The sequence below is a fragment of the Globicephala melas genome, chromosome 8, assembly GCF_963455315.2.
Source record: "Globicephala melas chromosome 8, mGloMel1.2, whole genome shotgun sequence".
Taxonomy (NCBI): Eukaryota; Metazoa; Chordata; class Mammalia; order Artiodactyla; family Delphinidae; genus Globicephala; species Globicephala melas.
This window is the reverse complement of record NC_083321.1, coordinates 45743939-45766852: the sequence shown is the minus strand read 5'-3', so window position 1 is coordinate 45766852 and position 22914 is coordinate 45743939. Positions and strand designations below refer to the sequence as shown.

At 39.3% G+C, this 22914-nt stretch overlaps 2 protein-coding genes across 7 annotated transcripts in view; both read left to right on the top strand.

Annotated features, from left to right (window-relative positions):
- IPO7 (importin 7) overlaps positions 1-9461 on the top strand; it is a 46867-nt gene extending 37406 nt beyond the window's left edge. The window contains exons 17-25 of the mRNA XM_030831342.3: positions 100-166; positions 250-375; positions 808-905; positions 2056-2151; positions 2846-3066; positions 3163-3368; positions 4599-4805; positions 6160-6276; positions 7322-9461. Of these exons, the coding sequence (XP_030687202.1) occupies positions 100-166; positions 250-375; positions 808-905; positions 2056-2151; positions 2846-3066; positions 3163-3368; positions 4599-4805; positions 6160-6276; positions 7322-7419 (1236 nt within the window). The 3' untranslated portion in view covers positions 7420-9461. The remainder of the gene's footprint in view (positions 1-99; positions 167-249; positions 376-807; positions 906-2055; positions 2152-2845; positions 3067-3162; positions 3369-4598; positions 4806-6159; positions 6277-7321) is intronic.
- A 7950-nt stretch (positions 9462-17411) lies between these two features.
- The window catches only part of ZNF143 (zinc finger protein 143), a 55225-nt gene continuing 49722 nt past the window's right edge, over positions 17412-22914 (top strand). For 3 of the 6 annotated variants that reach the window (XM_060303520.2, XM_060303516.2, XM_060303515.2), the window contains exon 1: positions 17417-17498. Coding sequence is in view for 2 of the 6 variants with exons in the window: in XM_030831345.3 (XP_030687205.1) it covers positions 17457-17498 (42 nt within the window). In the remaining 4 variants the exon portion in view is untranslated. Of the gene's footprint in view, positions 17499-22914 lie in introns of all 6 variants that reach the window. The other 3 variants (XM_030831345.3, XM_030831344.3, XM_030831346.3) reach the window with 2 other exon arrangements.

Below are 22914 nucleotides of genomic sequence, written 5' to 3'. Positions count from 1 at the left end.
AATATTGACTTTACACTGAAATGCATTGAATTATTATACATTATTTAATAATTCATTCAGTGTGCTACAATTCCATATGATTTTTTTCTTCTCTTTTAGATAACCCAGCAGCTTGAAGGAATCTGCTTACAGGTCATTGGAACTGTTTTACAACAGCATGTCTTAGGTATATATCTCTGATTGTGTTAAGAATACACTACTATTTCATATGAGCAAGCATTGTCCTAATGACTCAGTATTCTCTTTTAGAATTCTACGAGGAGATCTTCTCTTTAGCACATAGTTTGACATGTCAACAAGTGTCTCCACAGATGTGGCAGCTACTACCTCTGGTATTTGAGGTTTTTCAGCAAGATGGCTTTGATTACTTTACAGGTGAGTCAAGTCATCATAGAAATACTAAGGATTCCTCCCCATTTGTATTCAATTTTAGTGTATCACTTGAATACAAACTTCTGAATATTCTAAGTGTTTTGTTGTTTGGATAAGTTATCAGTAGCAATTAGTGCTCAAAGATGACCCATTATACATTTTGATTTAGTTATCACTTGAGATTTTTTTCTTTAACACAGATTCTTACCTTCTGCCCCCTGTCAGTCTTCTTTGTATAATCTTTTAACTGCTAAATATGAAGGAATGCACTTTAATAATAGCCTCATTTTTATGTTTAATTATAAGTGAATAATTAAAAGTGAACTTTAGGGACAGAACATTCAGACTTGCTTTTTTTTTTCCTGAGATTTTTTTCAGAAACACAGCATATATGTTAGTAAAGATACTTAACTGATGCTTTTTTTATTAATACAGATATGATGCCTCTGCTTCATAATTATGTAACAGTTGATACAGACACACTTCTGTCTGATACCAAGTACCTTGAAATGATATACAGTATGTGCAAAAAGGTAGGTCACTTTTAGTTAATATAAGCATGTGAGGCTGGTGCTATAAAAAGTACAAAATTGTGAAGAGATGTGGTACCACATTATGGTGAACATATTATATGGGTCTGACAGAATAAGAGCTTTAAGAGTTATAAACTGAAAATGGCTTTGATTTCTAGATCTCTCAGTAATGGCTTTGACAAGTATTTGTTTTATGTCTGCCCTCTGACATTTAATTGGAGTTATAAATGTTTGGGTTTTGGGTTTTTTAAATAAATATATTTATTTATTTATGGCTGTATTGGGTCTTCTTTGCTGCGTGTGGGCTTTCTCTAGTTGGGGCGAACTGGGGCTACTCTTTGTCGCAGTGCGCGGGCTTCTTATTGCGGTGGCTTCTCTTGTTGTGGAGCACGGGCTTTAGGCGCACAGGCTTCAGTAATTGTGGCTCGCGGGCTCTAGAGTGCAGGCTCAGTAGTTGTGGCGCCCGGGGCCAGTTGCTCCGTGGCATGTGGAATCTTCCCGGACCAGGGCTCGAACCCGTGTCCCCTGCACTGGCAGGTGGATTCTTAACCACTCTGCCACCAGGGAAGTCCCAACACCAGGCATTTAAAAAATGATTTCGCTTTATGAAGTTTTTAGATGTGTTTGTCCTCATCGATGTCATTCCTTTCTGAACACTTAGTCACAAAATAATCATCTAGTTATGTTATTATTTATTGCCAAATTATATTGTTTATGTTAATACTCTGGAAACAGAGATGTCTATACCATCTACTTTCCTATTCCAAAACCCTTATCCTTAACCCTTACATTCCTCTAGTGCTAATGAGCACATCAAGTCCATGCTTTTATTTCTTGTCTGGAAACAGCCTTTGCCATCAACAGATTGCCTCTACTTCCTGCTCATCTCACTCTCCATTGTCAGTATGTTTTTAGACATAGTGGTTGTCAACTTGCTATGGTCCAGAATGGCACATGGGATGTGCTTTGATTATGTAGACCAGTATTACAGACGAATAACTCCAAATCCTACGGGTGCTTTAGACTATAGTCTGTACAATGACTATTGCAGTCACTCATATTAATTAGAATACCTTAAATACTTCAGCAGCTATAGACTGATTCAAGGTTTTGTGACGCCTCCTTGCAGTTTATATTTTGTATTGATCAGGTTCTTACAGGAGTTGCAGGAGAAGATGCAGAATGTCATGCAGCAAAATTGTTAGAGGTCATCATTCTGCAGTGCAAAGGGCGTGGCATTGACCAGGTCAGTGAAGCTATTAATGATTCGTGTTGGAGGATTCAGAGAGGGAATCTTTCCCTTCACTTTTTCATTTTGGGCATTTGTTCTATATATTTTGTATGTTGTTTATTATGACACCTAGATAACATGTTAAAATTGTTCATTTAAAATTTAACCAATATTTAATAATGATTGTATATTTAATATGTATGGAAATATGACTGGCAAGTTTTATGGCTACTTGTTATGCAAGGTAAGTTTTGACAAGATTTTTTTTTAAGTATATTGTGAGAGTATTGTTTGCCACCCTATCACTTTGCAATAGGATAGATTTAGTCATTAAATTTCCATGGTCAGTTTCAACAGGACTTTGAAAATCCATCTTTATTGAGACATAGTTGAAAGATAACGTTGTATAAGTTTAAGGTATACAGTGTGATGAGTTGATAAATGTTTATATTACAAAATGATTACCACAATAAGGTTAGTCAGTAGGGATATTTTGAATCCAATATTGCTATTGTGGTGGGGCTCTAATAGCTCAGTGAGGACCAATTTTTCTCTAAAATTGGATTTCCCACTGAATTGGCTCAACAGTAAAAATTGGATCATTTAATGGAAGGGGGGTTAGTTGAGGCAACAAGAAAGTTAATATGGGTGGGTAGTTAACGGCTGCTTTACTTACAGTTTTGGAATGTTTCGCTGTCTTTCTCTACAGTGTATTCCCTTATTTGTGGAAGCAGCTTTAGAGAGACTGACAAGAGAGGTGAAGACAAGTGAACTTCGAACAATGTGCCTGCAAGTTGCCATTGCAGCTTTGTATTATAATCCACACCTACTTCTCAACACCTTAGAAAATCTTCGCTTCCCTAATAATGTTGAACCAGTTACAAATCATTTTATTACACAGTGGCTTAATGATGTTGATTGTTTCTTGGGGTAAGTGACATATATTGGATCTTTATTTACTTTGTAAAGAACTCTGCAAAATCTTTTTTAAAGGAAAATAAGGAAATATTTTATTTTATTTTTTAGGCTTCACGACAGAAAGATGTGTGTTCTGGGCCTATGTGCTCTTATTGATATGGAACAAATACCACAAGTTTTAAATCAGGTTTCTGGACAGATTTTGCCAGCTTTTATTCTTTTATTTAATGGATTAAAAAGAGCATATGCCTGCCATGCAGAACACGAGAATGACAGTGATGATGATGATGAAGCTGAAGATGATGATGAAACGGGTAAGGGATTTGCAATGGAGAAAGCCAGTCTTATTACCCAGTTAGAAATATCACTGGACTTGTTCTTTTAGCCCTTCTCCTAAAGAAATGTGGGATCATAGCCAAATGCTTTCATGTTCATTCATTCATAGAACTAGAGTGTAAGGTCCATGAAGGCAGGAACTTTCAGCTGTATCACCATTACGTAAAGCAGTTCTAGGCGTATATAGTTCCAGTGTTGGCAGGTTTTTTGTGTGTGTGCTTTTATATATATATATATGTGTATATATAGAGAGAGAGATATATATAATTTATTTATTTTTGGCTGTGTTGCATCTTTGTTGCTGCACGTGGGCTTTCTCTAGTTGCGACGAGTGGGGGCTACTCTTTGTTGCAATGCACAGGCTTCTCATTGCAGTGGCTTCTTTTGCTGCAGAGCACGGGCTCTAGGTGCGCAGGCTCAGTAGTTGTGGCTCACGGGCTCTAGAGCGCACAGGCTCAGTAGTTGTGGCACATGGGATTAGTTGCTCCACAACATGTGGGATCTTCCTGGACCAGAGATCGAACCCGTATCCCCTGCACTGGCAGGCGGATTCTCAACCCCTGCACCACCAGGGAAGCCCTGTTGGCAGGTTTTTAGTGTTGGTAAACATCTGTCTATTAGTGCTAAAATCTAGCTATATCTACACTGTAAAATTAAGTTAATTAGATGTTGGCTAATACATTTCACCTGTAAGACAGTATAGACTACAAGAATATAAACTGATAGGATGTTGTTTAAAAGAAATTATTGTAAAGGTTTCAAAATATAACACTTGCCATTTTTGTCTTTTATCATTTACTATCTTAGCCAGCTAGGCTTTAAAAAAAAAATCTCATAAAAGGTATTCTGTGGATATAATAAACTATTCTACTGTACTGTTGGTATTTGATTTGGTATATACCATAAGTCTCAGCACACCAAGTGCTGGTTCTCATATTATGCAGTCCTTTTTCAGACTTCTAGTACTAACAGTTGTGGTTAGTTTTCTTAGATTTCTATGAGAATTTTTTTTCTGTTTATTGCTGAATATGTATTTTTCTGTTTATTGCTGAATATGTATTTAAACACCAATTCCTGGAACTCTTCCTTGAATTTATTCAGTTGTGATTTGTAATTCACCAACAATGATCACTGTCACTGAGTTACAGTGAGTAACAGAATATTCCAGTGTTAACAAGTGTTAACATAACCTTTTTATGACTTGGCAGAGGAACTGGGGAGTGATGAAGATGATATTGATGAAGATGGACAAGAATATTTGGAGATCCTGGCTAAGCAAGCAGGCGAAGATGGAGATGATGAAGACTGGGAAGAAGATGACGCTGAAGAAACTGCCCTGGAAGGCTATTCCACGATCATTGATGATGAAGATAACCCTGTTGATGAGTATCAGATATTTAAAGCTATATTTCAAAGTAAGTTAACTTGTTATATGTAATTCAGATAGCTCCGTATGATCCATTTTCCTGAATCAATTTGTTCTTATTTACGTCTGCCCCTTAAAGAAGGGGTTTTGGGTATATCAAACCCAAACTAAAATGTGATTTAGGATTGTTAGGCAGAGTAACCAAAGTTACTTCTACTGTTGCCTTAGAGATTCAGTGTATTTTCCTCATCCTATTATTTTGCTTTTATTTAGATTGTCATTTTGAAATATGCACGTCATAGGAAAATTGTATAGTTCAAAAAGTTTATACAACGAGTTTGTTTTTCCTACTTCTAATTTCTAACCTCCCAGCTTTCCCCAGAAATATCTACTGTTATGTCTGTTTCTTATGTTTATGTATTTGTGTATCTTTTTTTTCCCCCTGGCTAAACCCATGCTTACCTGTCTGAGAATTTGACCATTTATATAACATTTATGGTCTTGGAATCTCTATTCTTTTCTCCTGTTTCACAGTGTGTGGCTACGGAATACTAGGTGCCAGTTTTTGTTTTTTACATCTGTGTTCTTTAACTCAACTTAAGAAATTAGAATTGGCACTATATTTGAACATCCTTTCCCTCCAGAGTTAACTACTGTGCTATTTTATCATTCCTATGCATTATGAACGTTGATGTAGAATAAATTCTCTGATAACCAAAGCATTAATCTTCCAAGCCCATGACAAAGCAATTGTGATGCAAGCTTACAGAAACACAAGGAATTGTTTCTGAGCTACATGGCAGACTGTAAGGATTGATTGAAGTGCCAAGAACTTACTGACTGGCTTTTGTCCATGACTTTGTATTTTGTATACTTAAACACATGTTAATCCCTAAAGGATGGTTTATTATAGAAGGCTCATCCACAGTAAATGCAATAAAGTAGAAGTAGAAAATCATGTTATAGAGAACATTTTTAACTTAATACTGCAGAGCACCTTTCTGTGGAAAGACAGTACATATATCTAAGAAAGTGTTTTTTTGAATAAGCAATGCAGAAAAAAATAAGTTGCTTTAACTCTTAATCTTTTAAGGGGTTTGGGTTAACTTTATTTCTAGTTTCCCTAGTTTGTTACTTATATAACAATTGGATTAGGCTCTAAATCCTTACTAGAGATAAGAATTATGACTATGATTAGATTTTTGAGGCATAATGCTAAACCAGAATTTTTTTTCCCCCTGTATCTTTTTTTCACAAGTAATTTAAAATACCTTAGATTATTATTGGGAGAATATAAACTAGATCAGAATTTCAGTATTGGAGGTGGAGTAGAGGGAATAGAACAGAAAAGAACTACCAGGACTCTCTTATTGCCCTTTTTTCCCTTGTTTTCTTTTTGATAGCTATACAAAATCGTAATCCCGTGTGGTATCAGGCTCTGACTCATGGTCTTAATGAAGAACAAAGAAAACAGTTACAGGATATAGCAACTCTAGCTGATCAAAGAAGAGCAGCCCATGGTATGTTAATTGACCTCAACCCCTCTTTTTTTTTTTAATATTTATTTTTTAATTTGGCTGCACCAGGTCTTAGTTGCGGCATCGGAATCTTTAGTTGCAGCATGCAAACTCTTGGGATCTAGTTCCCTGACCAGGGATCGAACCTGAGCCCCCTGCATTGGGAGCGCAGAGTCTTAGCCACTGGACCACCAGGGAAGTCGCAACCTCAACCCCTCTTTAATGCAATTAATGACTTTGATACAGCTTTAAAATTTAAATTAAGTGATTTAAAATTACATAAAAGCTACAGTTGTTGGAGGTGATAAGAAATTCATTCCAATCTGTAGAAATGAAAAAAGGAATTTTGGTTTTGGCCATAATTTACTGATTTTAAGTATAGTTGAAGACTACTTTCAGTGTGCAGTAGCTTTGATAAGGTCGCTAAATCTCATGGGGCTGGTTTGATAGTAGAAAATTCCATTAAAATTGTGAATTTTAAAGTTATGAAAACTGCAATTTTTTTTAAAAACTGCAATTTTTAAAAACTATATTAAAGACATATCATTTCTTTTCATCGTTAAACATTTCAGTATGCCTTTCAATACAGGATGTTTCAGATATTACACAGCCTAGTAGTTTTCTAGAGGTCTTAATACTGCGTCAGACTAGTTTTATATTCAAAGAGGGTCCTCCTTATAAAAAAGGCACAGCTTTCTAAAGTATTTAATTTGAATTTGCCTGCATTAGATTCATTAGCTGTAATTACCTTTGGAGATTGGATCCTTCTGATTTAGTATTTGACTCAAAATAGAGTAAAGATTTTTCTTTTTAAACAATGCAAAGTGAAAGTTGGCTAAGAAGTCTATAGCATACAAGAGAGTTGGTCTTCTCTACATAATATACTCTTTCTTCTATACATTTGGAGGGAGAACAGAGGCCAAAGTTTGGAACTTCCTGGCTAGTACTGGTGGTTAAGCTATTGTTAATGTCTGTCAATTCCTTCTTTTCTCCAAAGCAGTAAGGTGATCGAATGCTCTATTAAACATTCACATATTTGTTTTTCTAGAATCCAAAATGATTGAGAAGCATGGAGGATACAAATTCAGTGCTCCAGTTGTGCCAAGTTCTTTCAATTTTGGAGGCCCGGCACCAGGGATGAATTGAGTTACCACTTTCCTGCAGTGTGATTGTAGTGAAGAGCTTGTGTTCCTCCTAGTAGCGGTTCCAGAACTGGTTCATGTTATCCACTCTAAACTAATTGATGAATAGATGGACAAAAAAAAACCCAGGAGGTGGGACCTGATCATGCAACTTGGCACTGAAAATGAATCCAGAGGAATTTTGGCGGGGGAGGGAGGTAACCTGGGGGGCAGGGAGTATTTTCTTTATTTTTTGAAGAAAGTAAGATTCTGACTGAAAGTTCAAGTGACACTGTGGAAATCTGCAACAAGAGGGGATGTCATGAAGGCAGCTTTTCTTTTTCCGAGGAAAAAATAGGCATGGGCTACAGGACTATTTAAAATGTCTCATTTACAGTATAAGCTCAGAGGTAGATGTAATTTTTACACCTATGAGTATTTGTCCGATTTCTGTCTCTTCCTCACCATTGGGTATCTATTCTTTATATGTAAATAAGATAAGGTAATCGATAGCCTTATTCAATCTTCATCATTTTCATCATCAAAGATTGTTCCTATGTAGATTATTGGACATTTATTGTAGCACTACATAACTGATTAAAAAAATCTGTAAATGAATTAGCACTTTCATATTGAAACAAGCCTGCTAGCCTATGTATAAAATAGCAAAATGTTTGCTGTTTATAAAAAGATGGGATGTAATGGGGTGGGGGGCAGGGGTAATTTCAAGTTATTAATTTAAAAATGAATTAGCAATTTTGTACCTGGTGACTTTGTGGTGCACTCACCTCTGATAGTGACTTGAATTCGGTATGTTAAAAGGGGTTAGTGATATTTCATTGCTGCTAAAAATGGCAACTCCCTCTGTGTCCTGTTTTTTCTTAAAGCTCTCAGTGTACAAGTGGATATTTGGATACAAGACCTTACTGTAACAAATAGGAAAGATGATATTTGAAGCATGTAAATTGGATATAAAGTTCTACTCTTAAAGAGTTGATAAAAGAGTATGGCTAAACATCTATATATGCAGTCTATTAAAAGAACTTAATTCGGCTTTTATGTCTTCATTTGATTGCAGTTTTTTCCTAATTATAAATTTTTTCCTCATTGATCTGTTTTTATGCTATACCTAGAAAGAACACAAAATGTACACTTTTAAAATTGACATTTAACACCTGCCCACCTCCCTTTTCCCATCTCCTCTCCCCCTCTTGTTGATGGTGGTATCTGGTCTTAGATAGGCTAAAGGCACAGGGTTCCCTCCAAAAACCACTATTGATACCACTGCAGAAACAGGCCAGCAACAAGACAATGTAGAGAGGTTGGCTTGCTTCCCTCTCTTCTAACTGCATGTTCAAAAATAAGCTTTTATTGATATTAAACATCTGTCAGAAGAGTCATACATTGGTTTATTTTTTATATACATTATACACACAATATTTCAAATTGAAAGCAACATCTCAGTGGATTCAAGACTATTAAGTGCTGTTGTCAAAACAGACCAGAAAATTTATAACTGTAAAAATGAAACATGCACACATTATTTAAAATGCATAATGAAGAAAACCCATTGGTGTTGTGTTTTTCTTGTATGCCAGTAATTAAGCCACTACTGTTGGCACTGTTTGGTTTTCTATTTTAACACTGAAGGAGTGAAAGTATTTCCTATATTTATGAATTTACTATGAAAATCTTGGCAAAAAAAGAAAAAAAAATGTCTGTCTAAAATGTGTGGGTGAAAACTGTTAATCAAGTGTGTTCCTAATTTGTTTCCCCCCAAGTTGGACACCATCTGTAAACCCTAGGTTGCTTCAGGGGATTTCACTATTATATAAAATCAGTAAAATTAAAGTGGAGTAGTTGTATATATGCAACATTGTGTACAGAGGGGAGATACTGAATAGTATTAAACATTTTCGTCTTCCTTTACCTTTTATCCCCTACCTAATATCTAGTCTACTTTTTTAAATTTCAAACTTCACTGCTCTTTGAATTGATAATTCCAATTTTCACATTGTTATTGGAAACCATATCTAATAAAGGTTTTAGTTATTCCCATGCACAGTATGGAAATTCTCGTTTGCTGAGGTTTTGTTTCAAGAAAATGTATTGGCATGTATTTGAGAACATGTTTTATTGTCTCCTCTGTCATACAGTCCAAACTAATCTACGTTTATGGATTTTTGAAATGAAAGACCTTAAAATTAAACTATATTTAATATTAAATATTGTTCAGATGGTAGTTTCTAATACATCAAATATATACCTCGATTATTTTCAGTATTTCCTTAAATATAACATCAAATTAGAGTTTCTTACAGATTATGGATCTTGATATGTGTCAGTGTTTTTAAATAAGGTTATAGGACTTTTAGATAACTTTTCGAGAGTAGTATTTATAAACTTGTAATAGTTGCATGTAGATTTTATTTATTTATTTAACATACAGCCTTTCCCACAGTTTCACTAACCTATAACTTATTTTTTAATTTATACAAGTTAATTCTGACTTTGGGTTTCAGTATTTTGTCTTTTTTAATGGCTGACATTAGCATAAAATCTTCACTTTTTTGTAAACTTAAGCCATCCATTTTTATAAAAGCTATTCGTTTATCAGTATTAAATAAAGGATGTTAATCTATTTCTCTGCAGGTAACAGAATGGTGATTACTAATCTACACACCTTACCAAGATAGTGGCTGCTGTGTTCACCTCTAGAAGAGACCAGAGTGTAGAGCAGGGGTGGCCATACCGCAGCCCTATGGCTATGTGCTGCTATTCAGTCCCAGATGTAGTCCCTGAAGCAAGCATGAAGAAAAAGTCATTAGGAATTGTATTAATATAAACCGTGTCTTTGGGAAGATCTAGCACAATGATTTAAGCATAGTAGGCATTCCATAAGTGTCTGTAAAATGAATGACCTAAAATTACATTAAAGCATATTGGTTATAAAAATGTCAGTTCTGTTCTATATAATTTTAAATTTTGGTGAAGATTATCTGTGAATATTTATCAGTATCCCTCCTGAATTCTAGGTTTTACCCTTGATGAGGTTGGCCACCCTTGCAATAATAGCACTTCACACTTTGGTGCATGTGGTTTTTACAAAGGGAAACTAGACATCCAGCTGGAAATCCAGAATTTTATTACTATGAGAGGAATATATATATATATATTTTTTTTTTTTTTTTTTTTTTTCTTCTTTCGGTACGCGGGCCTCTCACTGTTGTGGCCTCTCCCGTTGCGGAGCACAGGCTCCGGACGCGCAGGCCCAGCGGCCATGGCCCACGGGCCCAGCCGCTCCGAGGCATGTGGGATATTCCCGGACCGGGGCACGAACCCGTGTCCCCTACGTCAGCAGGCGGACTCTCAACCCTTGCTCCACCAGGAAAGCCCGAGAGGAATATATTTTAAGTAACTTTTTGAGACGTAATTCCCCTTCGAGGTTTTTTAAAAGCACAGATGAGGGCTTCCCTGGTGGCGCAGTGGTTGAGAGTCCGCCTGCCGACGCAGGGGACACGGGTTCGTGCCCCGGTCCGGGAATATCCCACATGCCTCGGAGCGGCTGGGCCCGTGGGCCATGGCCGCTGGGCCTGCGCGTCCGGAGCCTGTGCTCCGCAACGGGAGAGGCCACAACAGTGAGAGGCCCGCGTACCGCAAAAAAAAAAAAAAGAAAGAAAATAATAAATAAAAGAACAGGTGATAATTCCTTTATGTATTTATAGATTCTGCTTTCATGTATAGATAGAAATTTGCCAATTACACTTGGTATTTCCTATATTTAAATGCTTCCTACCAGAGTTTTTTTAAAAAGTCTTTTAACATCCTTTTAATAATTCAAAATGAAATAAAAAGGAATTTCCTCAACCTGAATAAAGGCATCTACCAAAACCCTAAAGCTAATGGACTTAATGATGAAAGATTAAACACTTCCCCCTAAGATCAAGGACCATGCAAGCATGCCCACTGTTGCCACTTCTTTAGCATTGTACATGAGGATTTGGCCAGGGCAATTAGACATCCAGATTGGAAAGGAGGAAGTAAAACTATGTTCACAGATGACATGATGTCACAGAAAACCCTAAAGAATCCATAAACACAAAGAGCTAATGACTTCTTCAAGGTTGCAAGATATAATATCAATATACCCAAATCAGTTGTATTTCTATACAGCAGCAATGAAATGAAAGTGAAATTAAGAAAATTCCATTTACAATAGCATCCCCAAAATTCTTAGGAATAAACAAAAGTGAAAAACTTACACTCTGAAAACTACAAAACACCTAAATAGAGACATCCCATGTTCATGAATTGAAAGACATACTATTGTGAAGATAGCAATACTTCCCAAGTTGATCTGCAGATTCAGTGTAATCCTTGTAAAAGCTACCTTTTTTGCTGGAATTGACAAACATTCTAAAATCTGTATGGAAATACAAGGGACTCAGAATAGTCAAAACAATCTTTAAAGCAAACATGATTTTACTAGTAAGGATACTTTTTTTTCTTTCTTTTTTGGCTGCATTTCGCGGCTTGTGGGATCTTAGTTCCCTTACCAGGGACTGAACCTGTGCCCTCTGCAGTGAAAGTGCAGAGTCCTAACCACTGGACCACCAGGGAATTCTCAAGGATAAATACCTTATACTGACCAAAGGAATAAAATAGAGAGTCCAGAAATAAACCCTTAAATTTATGGTCAATTGATTTTCAACAAGGGTCCCAAAACCAATGTAGGAAAGAATCTTTTTAAAAATGGCTCTGAGACAGCTGGGTATCTACATGTAAGAACATGAAGTTGGACCCTTAACACTATATACAAAATAATTCAAAGTGGTTTCAAGATTTAAATATACGATCTCAAAGTCTTAGAAAAAATACAGGTGTAAATCGTGACTGAATTAGGTAATAGTTTTTGGATATAACACCACAGGACAAGCAACAAGCACCACAGGACAGGCCCGCATACCGCAAAAAAATAATAAAATAAAAAACAGATGACTTGGACTTCATCAAAACTTACAACTTTGTGCTTTAAAGGACACTTTTCCAGAAAGTGAAAAGACCCCAGAGAATGGGAGAAAATACCTGTTAATCTTGAGTATATACAGAAGTCTTAGAACTCAACAACACAAAAACCCCATTTAAAAACAGTAAAGAACCCAAGTAGACGTTTCTCCAAAGAAAGAAATGGCCAGTATCATAGGAAAAAATGCTTAACATCACTAGTCATTAGGAAAATGCAAATCAGAATTCATGATGAGATATTTCATACATACTAGCATGTCTATAATCAAGAAGGTGCACAATTACAAGTATTGGTGAGGAAGAAGAGAAATTGAAACCCTCATAGTGTTGATACGATGTAAAATGCTTATCTGTTGTGTAAAAGTTTGGCAGTTCCTCAAAAGGTAGAAAATAGTGTCACCTAGCAATTCCACTCCCAGATGATGCATATATCTGAGAGAAATCAAACATATGTCCACACAAGAACTTGTACACAGTTGTTCATACTAGCATTACTATAGCCAAAAGGAGGAAACGACCCAAACAGCCATCAGTTGATGAATGGATAAACAAAATGTGGTATATCCAAATAATCAGATATTTGGCAATAAGGAATGAAGTACAATTACATGCTACATGTGGATAAGCCTTGAAAACAAAGTGAAAGAAGTCAGTCACAGGATTTCATTTACATGAAAGATCTATAATTAGCAAATCAATAAGTTAGGGAACACTGGGCAGGGGTGGGGAGGGAGGAGGGAATGGAGAGTGAGTGCTATAGGGTTTCTGTTGGGCATGATGAAAGTGTTTTCCATTAGATAATGGTGATGGTTGAACAGCTTTGTGAATATACTAAAAACTACTTAAGTGTATGTACACTTTAAAATGATGAATTTTATGATATATGAGATTACAAACTTTTTTTTTTTGCTGTACGCCGGCCTCTCACTGTTGTGGCCTCTCCCGTTGCGGAGCACAGGCTCCGGACGCGCAGGCTCAGCGGCCATGGCTCACGGGCCCAGCCGCTCCGCGGCACGTGGGATCCTCCCGGATCGGTGCACGAACCCGTGTCCCCTGCATCGGCAGGCGGACTCTCAACCACTGCACCACCAGGGAAGCCCGAATTTTATGATATATGACTATCTCAATTTTCAGTTTTCTTAAGCCTCAAATTTGTTTAAAGTTCTCTAAAAAGTAACATAAAATGTTTATTAAATACAAATTAAGATCTAGCTATCCCCTTATTATAGGGAAAGTATTCTTCCCCCCAATACTTTGTTTTGCTACCAGCTGCTCATTTGTTTTTTAAATCCCATCACCCTATCAAATAGCCCTAGCTGGTGCGAGTTTGGGTGGGTAGCAGGAGGAATCTTCAGGAGCTTTAGATTGATAACATTTTGTAAATTGAGTTTACTCTCCTCTTAGTTTCCCACTAAAATAAACCTAACACACATTAACCACAACTAGTAACCTTGGAGCTCACTTACTGGGTGATATTTTCAAAGATGTAATGAATGAATGGGGTTAACATGTGGTCCAGGGGTAGAGTTGGTAAAATGAAAAATTGCACACACTGGAGTCACTATAGATAGCTTGAAATGAGGAGAATCATGCAATTAGCCACTAACAAAACATTACCAGTTGTATTATACCTATGTCTATGTCAGCATATATACTGAGAACTATGTATCTGAGATTGGAAAGGAACATTTTAAGTAACTTCCTCATACACTTCCAAAAGTATGTTCTAATTAAGCTCTGATTAATGCTTTCGGTGTGGAAGCTGATTAACTGAATGAGTTTATTCTACAGACCAAGGACTCTTAATTCTGGGTCCAGGAGTCCTATGAAACTGCAGTCTTTAGTATATTTTTCATAGCTTTCATCTGAATCTCAAAGGAGTTGTCAAAGTGCTTAAGAACCACTGCTGTTGACCATTAAAGTGAGGACTGGAGAGAGATGGGCTAACATTTATTAAGCACTTGAAAAGTATCTCTGATAAGCACTGTGCTACATTTATCTACATTCTCACATATCCTCCCAGTCACACTGTGAAATAAGTGTTTCTACTTTACACATGGGGCTAGTTTGTAAGACAAGTGACACATCTAACAGCCACAACTTCCAATGGAGAGAGTTGGTTTTAAATTCTTTAGTGTTTTCAGAAAAGAAAAAACAGAAGAGAAATAAGTTTTTTTAAAAAAGAAAAATTCTTCAGTGTTTAAACAAAAGCTACAAATTCATAATAAAAATTTATTATAAACCTATATGAAAATAATTTGATAACTCAAAATCACCTTCTCCTAGACATAATTACTTTTAAGAGTTGAATGCATTATTTCTACGTTTTTTTGTTTTTTTTTCTCGGGCGCATCATGCGGCTTGTGGGATGTTAGTTCCCCAACCAGTGATTGAACCCGAGCCCTTGGCAACGAAAGCACGGAGTCCTAACCACTGGACTGCCAGGAAATTCTCTTCGTATCTTTTTTCTATACATATAATACTTTTTTGTTCTTTGTTTGGTTTTTTTTTTTTTTTTGCGGTACGCGGGCCTCTCACTGTTGCGGCCTCTCCCGTTGCGGAGCACAGGCTCCGGACGCGCAAGCTCAGCGGCCATGGCTCACGGGCCCAGCCGCTCCGCGGCATGTGGGATCCTCCCGGACCGGGGCATGAACCTGTGTCCCCTGCGCCGGCAGGCGGACTCCCAACCACTGCACCACCAGGGAAGCCCTATACATATAATACTTTAATGGTTATATCATTGTACAAATATACCAAAATCAACCAATTCTCCAGGAAGTTTTTAGTTACTGAAAGACATGTTTTTAAAACCTTGATGGCAACAGTTTTTGAAGGGGGCTAGAAATAAGTTAGCCTATTTAGAAAACTGGGGAAAAGGTCCAGCTTTGTGTAAGAGCATGGACTAGTACTGATTGGCAGTGAAATGTTTTCATGCCATTAATTTGTTAACATGTAATAAGATATGAGGGATAGGAAGTGATTTAGGGAAAATGTGAAGATTCTGGATGGCCCTGAATAGTATGTACATTTGAACTTTGTTCTATATATAGTCAGTGGTAAATACTGTAACACAAAGTTCCACTACCTATGACAAAATCATTATTAAGGTTTCTCCCTGAATCAGATTAGAATTATAGTATCCTATCCACCACCACCATTCAATGTTTACAACCACTCAGTAGGTCCTGGGGATAAAAAGATGTCCTGTAACTGCAAACTACGATTACAGGGTGATTTTTAACTTCCTTTTGAGATTCTGTATTACTGTGTTTTAACAGACTAGAGATTCAGGACTTAGTAATAAATGACTACATTGCATAAAAGTATTTTGATTCTTTTAATAATATTTCTGACTATAAAATACAGATATAACATCTAGAAGGTACAGAAAGTATAAATTAAAACACCTCGTTTGTCATCTGAACTCTCTGTGAAAAAGGGAAATCTATCCATTGGGTACAAGACTTGAATGAGCCAATTCCTCCAGTTTCAAGCAACCTAATCCAATTTTATGTGCCACATCTTTTATTCTTATAAGGGCATAAAATATAAAAACTACTTTAAACTTCTAAAGACTATGTATTCAAACGACACTCAACGTCCTATTTTCCTTCCAATGGCATTTGGGCACCAATTACGCAGCTATACCTTGGTTAGGGTCTGCAGCCTGCCCCTCACTCGCTACCTAAAAGAAGGTCTCGTTAAAAATCTCAAACTGGACTCGAATGTAAATCAAAACACTTTAATTATCCTCACTTAGGCCATTCCATAATCACCTGAAATGCAAAGACACTAGATCAAACATCATCCAGCTCTGTCCAGCTTTTGTAAGCACGACACAAATCTCCAGTTACAACGGGACCATCCTTCTCAATCTCTTAGTAACTCAAATCTACATTTGGAACACCAGATTTAACAAATCTTGAGTCTACACACTTTACCTCATCTTTATTCAGCCTGGTTGCCAAAGCATATGAATACATACTGAATACTCCTGAAATGACTAGTATTTCCAATGGCTCAGAAAAATTCTGGGTTGAGAACTACAAGAAACACTACCTAAACTTCACAACTAATTTGTATCCATTCTTAATACTGGGGAGACCGAGTCAATTATTTCCTCAGCCTTTTGACTTTCCTTTAATTTGCGACACACACAAAAGGGAAAGTAAAAAAGTTAGCGACACCATTACAGACGACTTCAAAATTTGAACCTAAGGAACATGAAAGCGCAAAAGCAACCGCAGTGTCTCCCAGCAGAGTCCAAGACCACCACCCCGCTGTCGAGCTACGCCGGAGCTTCAGCTGAGGCAGGAGGCTCATCCTCCTACCAATGATGATGCCCCAGCGACTGGAAAAGCAAAGGGAGACTTGGCAGCCAGTGACAGGCATACAGCAGCTCTCGGAAAAGCAGAGCCTCCGCCCAAGACCAAAGGCCTCAGCTGGCACCGAGAGCCCCCAGGGAGCGGTGAGGCGTCCCATCCTGTCCTACCCCACCCTACCACTTCCCTCCCAACGGGACGACACTCGGCAATTGCTAGGCAAAGCCCATCCGGTCTCCAGAACGCGCTCCAGCAAGCCCACCGGGAGCGCCAAGGCCACCGCCTAGCCCCTGTGGGGAAAATGGCGCGTGTGAACCCTTCTCCCTCCCGGCTAGTCACAAGGACCAGCCTCCCTCCCTCGCTACAAAATGGCGTCTCCTGCTGGGGCCACAGACTCTGCATAATTCACTTGTCAGCGAGGCGGTGTCGCGCTGGGACGAGCGGTTCTGCCAACCAGTCAGAAGCAGAAAACTTTGTTCCGCACTTTGGGTAAGCCACTCAGGCGCTGGCTGTAAGGCCAGGCGAGGCTGACGTCAGGAAAAGGGGCGTGGATAAGGCGGTCTCCTTTCGCGTCGCCTAAATTTGAGCCAATGGCAAGCAGGAAGCGTCCAGTGAGTGACGTAATGAAAGCCCAATGGAGGCTGGGGGCGGGCTTCAGACCCACTATGCTGGTTGCGGGGCTGAGGGGCCGGGCGGCTGTTTCCTGTCCTGGTGCATGGTGGTCGGACGAAGGAATTGTTGGAAAATTTTCTCGGAGGTTCGTATATAAATGTGTTTTTACCCAGTGTGCATTATTCTCCGCCCGGCCGCCGCCCTCAGCGTGGCGGCGCGGGCCCGGTAGGGCCCGGGCTCGGACTTTGGCTCCTCAGCCTCCGCCGCAGGCCTTGCAGATCCTACGGCCGGCCGCGGTAGAGACGCCTGGGCAGAAGCGGAGTTTATTAATAACCCGCGGCCGGCACTCGGGCGGCGGAGCTTTTCTCAGAGGACGCACCCCCACCCCCCGCCCTTGTCTCTGCGCACTGCGCCCCGCCTGTTCCCCTCAGGGGACTGCCGAGGGGAGGGAGTGAAGGAGGGGAGGGTGGAGCCCTTGGGAGCCCGGCGGCGCTTCTCGGCTTGACCTCCGCGCGGAGCGAGTCCCCTGGCGCCGCCGAGGCGAAGCTCCTCCGGCTGAGACGCTGGACCCCGGTCGGCACCAGGCCCTAGCTGGGGCGCCGGCGGCAGAACTGGCTGAGGGCCCGGTCGGCATCCCGCCTGTAGATCGCACCCAGAATTTCCTCCCACTCTGATCGTGCACAGATTTCTTGTTTCCCTCACTAAAAAAAAAAAAAAAAAAAAATGTTTATGGTCATTGAGGCCTAACAGCGAATATTAGAAATTGTCATTTTTATCATTCTCCTTTTTTCTCGGTTTTGGCCAAAGAGTATACGAATGCTTTGGTTGCTTTGTAACATTTTATTGTGGAACGTAAATCAATTTTTCTTCTCTCTCCTTTTGCTTTTTTTAACATTTAAGTTTACGCATTAAGGAAGTTAAGTAAAGAGTAGATAAGAATACAATTGCTAAACTGATTATTTAAGATCAGTTTAAGCCTTTGGAAGTGTCTAATCAGCTGGTATAACCTAGTGGGGATGTGAAAAATTGTAGGTTCGAAGTTGTGGTCGGCTTTGTCCCGAACCTTACTAGAAGATACTTGTGTTTTGCTGTAGTTGACAAAAATCTGTGCAGTATTTAATATATTCTCTTGCTAAATGCTTAGTTTCAGTTCATTGTTAAGTGTTTAGTAAGAGAATAGGTAGTGAGATCATACAAAAGCTCAGGTAAGACAGGTAACTAATTTATCCAGGTGTATTTTGATTACTTTGGAAATTATTTAGTGTACAAATACTTGAGTGCCTATTTTTTCCATAGCTGTCTTTTATTTTTTAAAAATAATGGCTTTATTGATATAATTTATATACCTTTACAATTCACCCATTTAAAGTATTATAATAATTAGGTAGGTTTAATGTATTCACAGAGTTGTGCCACCATCACCAAAATTTTAAAACATGTTCATCACCCCCCAAGAAACTCTGTACCCACTTAAGTTACTCCCCATTTCCCCATAACACTCCTTCTTCCCCAACCACTAATCTACAGATTTGTCTATTACCAACATTTCATAAAAATGGAATCACACAGTATGTGGACTTCTGTGACTGGCTTCTTTAATTTAGCATGATATTTGCAAGGTTCATGCATGTTATAGCATATATGAGTAGTTCATTTCTTTTTATTGCCAAATATTTCGCTGTATGGACGTAACACCTTTTATTTATCCATTCATCTGTTGATGGACATTTAGGTTGCTTCCACTTTTTTGTCTATGATGCATAGTGCTGCCATGAACAGTTACGGAACAAGTTTTTGTGTGGACATTTGTTTTTATTTCTCTTGTGTGTATATATATACCTAGGAGTAGAATTTCTTGGTCATTTGGTCATACGGTAACTCTGTGTTCAATCTTTTGAGGAACTGGCAAACTTTTCCAAAGTGGGTGTACCATTTTACATTCCTACCAGCAGTGTATGAGAGCTCCCATTCTCCATATCCTTGCCAGCACTTGTTGTCATCAGTCTTTTTGATGGTAGCCATCCTAGTGGGTGTGAAGTGGTATCTCTTGTGATTTTTTTTTTTTTTTTTGCGGTACGCGGGCCTCTCACTGCTGTGGCCTCTCCCATTGCTGCTGAGCACAGGCTCCGGACGCGCAGGCTCAGTGGCCATGGCTCACAGGCCTAGCCGCTCTGCGGCATGTGGGATCCTCCCAGACCGGGGCACGAACCCGCGTCCCGTGCATCAGCAGGCGGACTCTCAACCACTGCACCACCAGGGAAGCCCTCTCTTGTGATTTTGATTTGCATTTTCCAATGGCTAATTGTGCTGAGCATTTTTTCATGTGCTTATTGGCCATTTGTATATTTTCTTTTTGGAAATGTCTATTTGGGTCTTTCCCCCATTTTAAAATTGGATTGTTTATCTGTTATTGAGTTCTAAGAGTTTCTTATATAAAGGTCCTTTATCAGATATATGATTTGCAAAATGTCCATTGCCCTTTGCTGCAGGTTGAGATATTGCTGTGAAGTAAGGATTCATCATATTCTTCATGGAAAGATGACCTAGCTGTTTTGGGGAATTGTGCCTCTACTATTACTTTAGCTGTTATTAAATATTTATAATGTAGGTACAGTTTATGATCATGGGAGGAGAACTTTCTGAGTCCTGATGTTCTCATCATTACTTAATTTTGAAGTTTTTATCTAGTTTTTGTTTTTGGTTTTTAATCTGAGGTTTTACCCAGTTCTGAGTCTTTTTGCTCCTGGCTTTATTTCAGGACATAGTGATTTTTTTTTTTTTTTTTTTTTTTGCGGTATGCGGGCCTCTCACTGTTGTGGCCTCTCCCGTTGCGGAGCACAGGCTCCAGACGCGCAGGCTCAGCGGCCATGGCTCACGGGCCTAGCCGCTCTGCGGCATGTGGTATCTTCCCGGACCGGGGCACGAACCCGTGTCCCTTGCACTGGCAGGCGGACTCTCAACCACTGCGCCACCAGGGAAGCCCAGGACGTAGTGATTTTTTAAAGAGTTGGGTTGCTTGAGTCGTTGCTCTTTGCTTAATTTGCATTTTAAGGGATGGCTTTTGTGAGACAGTGTTTTTTGGTTTTTAATTTATTTATTTTTGGCTGCATTGGGTCTTTGTTGCTTCGCGCGGGCTTTCTCTAGTTGCAGCAAGTGGGGGCTACTCTTCATTGTGGTGCGTAGGCTTCTCAGTTTGGTGGCTTCTCTTGTTGCAGAGCATAGGCTCTAGGCGCGTGGGCTTCAGTAGTTGTGGTTCTTGGGCTCTAGAGTGAAGGCTCAGTAGTTGCAGCGCACGGCCTTAGTTGCTCCGCAGCATGTGGGATCTTCCCAGACCAGGGCTTGAACCCGTGTCCCCTGCATTGGCAGGCGGACTCCCAACCCTGCGCCACCAGGGAAGTCCCTGAGACAGTGTTTTAAACTTTACCGTACTGTCAAAATCAAAGTGATTTTGTTTCAAAGATGGATTTAGACTGGACAGTGACAAAGGCTGTTCCCTGTGTCTGGACTGCCTTCTCTACTCTTCCTACCCCTAGGAAATGTTTACTTATCTTTCTTATGCCCATATTCACATGTAATCATCTTTGCATACCTGAGGCAGAGTTAGGTGCTCCTTACTTTATTAATGCTTCTGTTTATAGTAACTTTTTTTTTAAGTAACTAGTTTTAAAACCATGAAAATAATACATGGTAAATTTCTTTTTAACTTATGGAATGTATACGGTAGAAATTAAAAGGCCCGTCCCCAGTCCACCTTCATCTCCTAGTCCCATTTCTGGGAGGTAATGCTGTAAAAAATTATGTGTGTGGATAGCAAGAGTTAAAGAAGAAAACCAGGAAACAAAAAGATTTGATTTATTAAGCTAGTGGGAATTAATCTTATTAACAAATTTTTCTTACAATATTGTATGCAATGAAAATTCTACTGTTGTACAAGACAAAATAAGATAGTTGGCAGTGTTATTGGAATGGAAGGATGAGAGACTGGAGTAAAGAAAGCAGTAAAGAAGTTATTGCAGTAGTTATTAATATGTGAGGAGTTGGAAAAGAAAGGTTTTGAAGGATAAAAATCATGGAGTTGAAGGGAATGCCCTGGTGGTCCAGTGGGTAAGACTCCACACTCTCATTGCTGAGGGTCTGGGTTCACTCCCTGGTCCGGGAACTAAGATCCCACAAGCTGGGCAGTGTAGCCAAAAAAAATTAAAAAGATGAAATGCTCTCTGTCATACCAAGTTCCCATATATATGGTTCCATTTAAAAAAAAAATCATGGAGTTGACAATTGCCCTGTTGTGAATTTAAGAATGAGGGTGGGCTTCTCTGGTGGCGCAGTGGTTGAGCGTCCGCCTGCTGATGCAGGGGACACGGGTTCGTGCCCTGGTCCGGGAAGATCCCACATGCCACGGAGAGGGTAGGCCTGTGAGCAATGGCCGCAGGCCTGCGTGTCTGGAGCCTGTGCTCCGCAACGGGAGAGGCCACAACAGTGAGAGGCCCGCGTACTGCAAAAAAAAGAATGAGGGTTTAGTCAAGGATGACTTTTGATCATTTTAATCTGTTGTCTGGGTTTGGTGGAAATAGCCAAGTCCATATGGCAAATTGATTAGAGTGGAAAGATGAATTGGCAAACCTTAATGGTGTATATGGAATGTGTTGTGTTTAATTCAGACAGAAAACAAGATGTATTTTGATATAAAATGAATGACAGGGACTTCCCTGGTGGCACAGTGGTTAGGAATCCGCCTGCCAATGCAGGGGACATGGGTTCGAGCCCTGGTCTGGGAAAATCCCACATGCCGCGGAGCAACTAGGCCCATGTGCCAAAACTGCTGAGCTTATGCTCTAGAGCCTGTGAGCCACAACTGCTGAGCCCATGTGTCACAACTACTGAGGCTTGCACACCTAGAGCCCATGCTCCGCAACAAGAGAAGCCACCGCAATGAGAAGTACGCGCACTGCGGTGAAGAGTAGCCCCCGCTCGCCCCAACTAGAGAAAGCCTGCGTGCAGCAAAGAAGACCCAACAAAGCTAAAAATAAATAAATAAATAAAAATTAAAAGAAAAAAAAGAATGACAACGTGGTACATTCCTAGCAGACCTCCCCACCTACCTATTGGTTAGTGTCTTCCCTTTCCTCTGGCATTTGTCCTTTCAAACAGAAGTGCTGAGAGGAAAAAGAATCACTGGCAGACTTTTGGATGGGGCAGTTTGATTTGAGACCTAGGAATGTATGTAAATGTTTTTAGTTGATGGATTATAGATCTGTGTTTTTAAATGAGGAGTGCATGTTAGATTCAACTGGGGAGCTTTTTGTAAGTGGACATGCTTATTGTTGAGAAGATAATATTTAAGGAAAATATACTAGGAGATAAATGTCTGTTATTAAAAGTCAGTTATTCAGGGAATTCCCTGGTGGTGAAGTGGCTAGGACTCTGAGCTTCTACTGCAGGGGGCACGGGTTCGATCCCTGGTCAGGGAGCTAAGATCCCACATGTGGCAGCATGGCCAAAAATAAATAAATAAAAAATTTTTAAAAAGTCAATTACTTAAAATCACCTTTATTTTATCT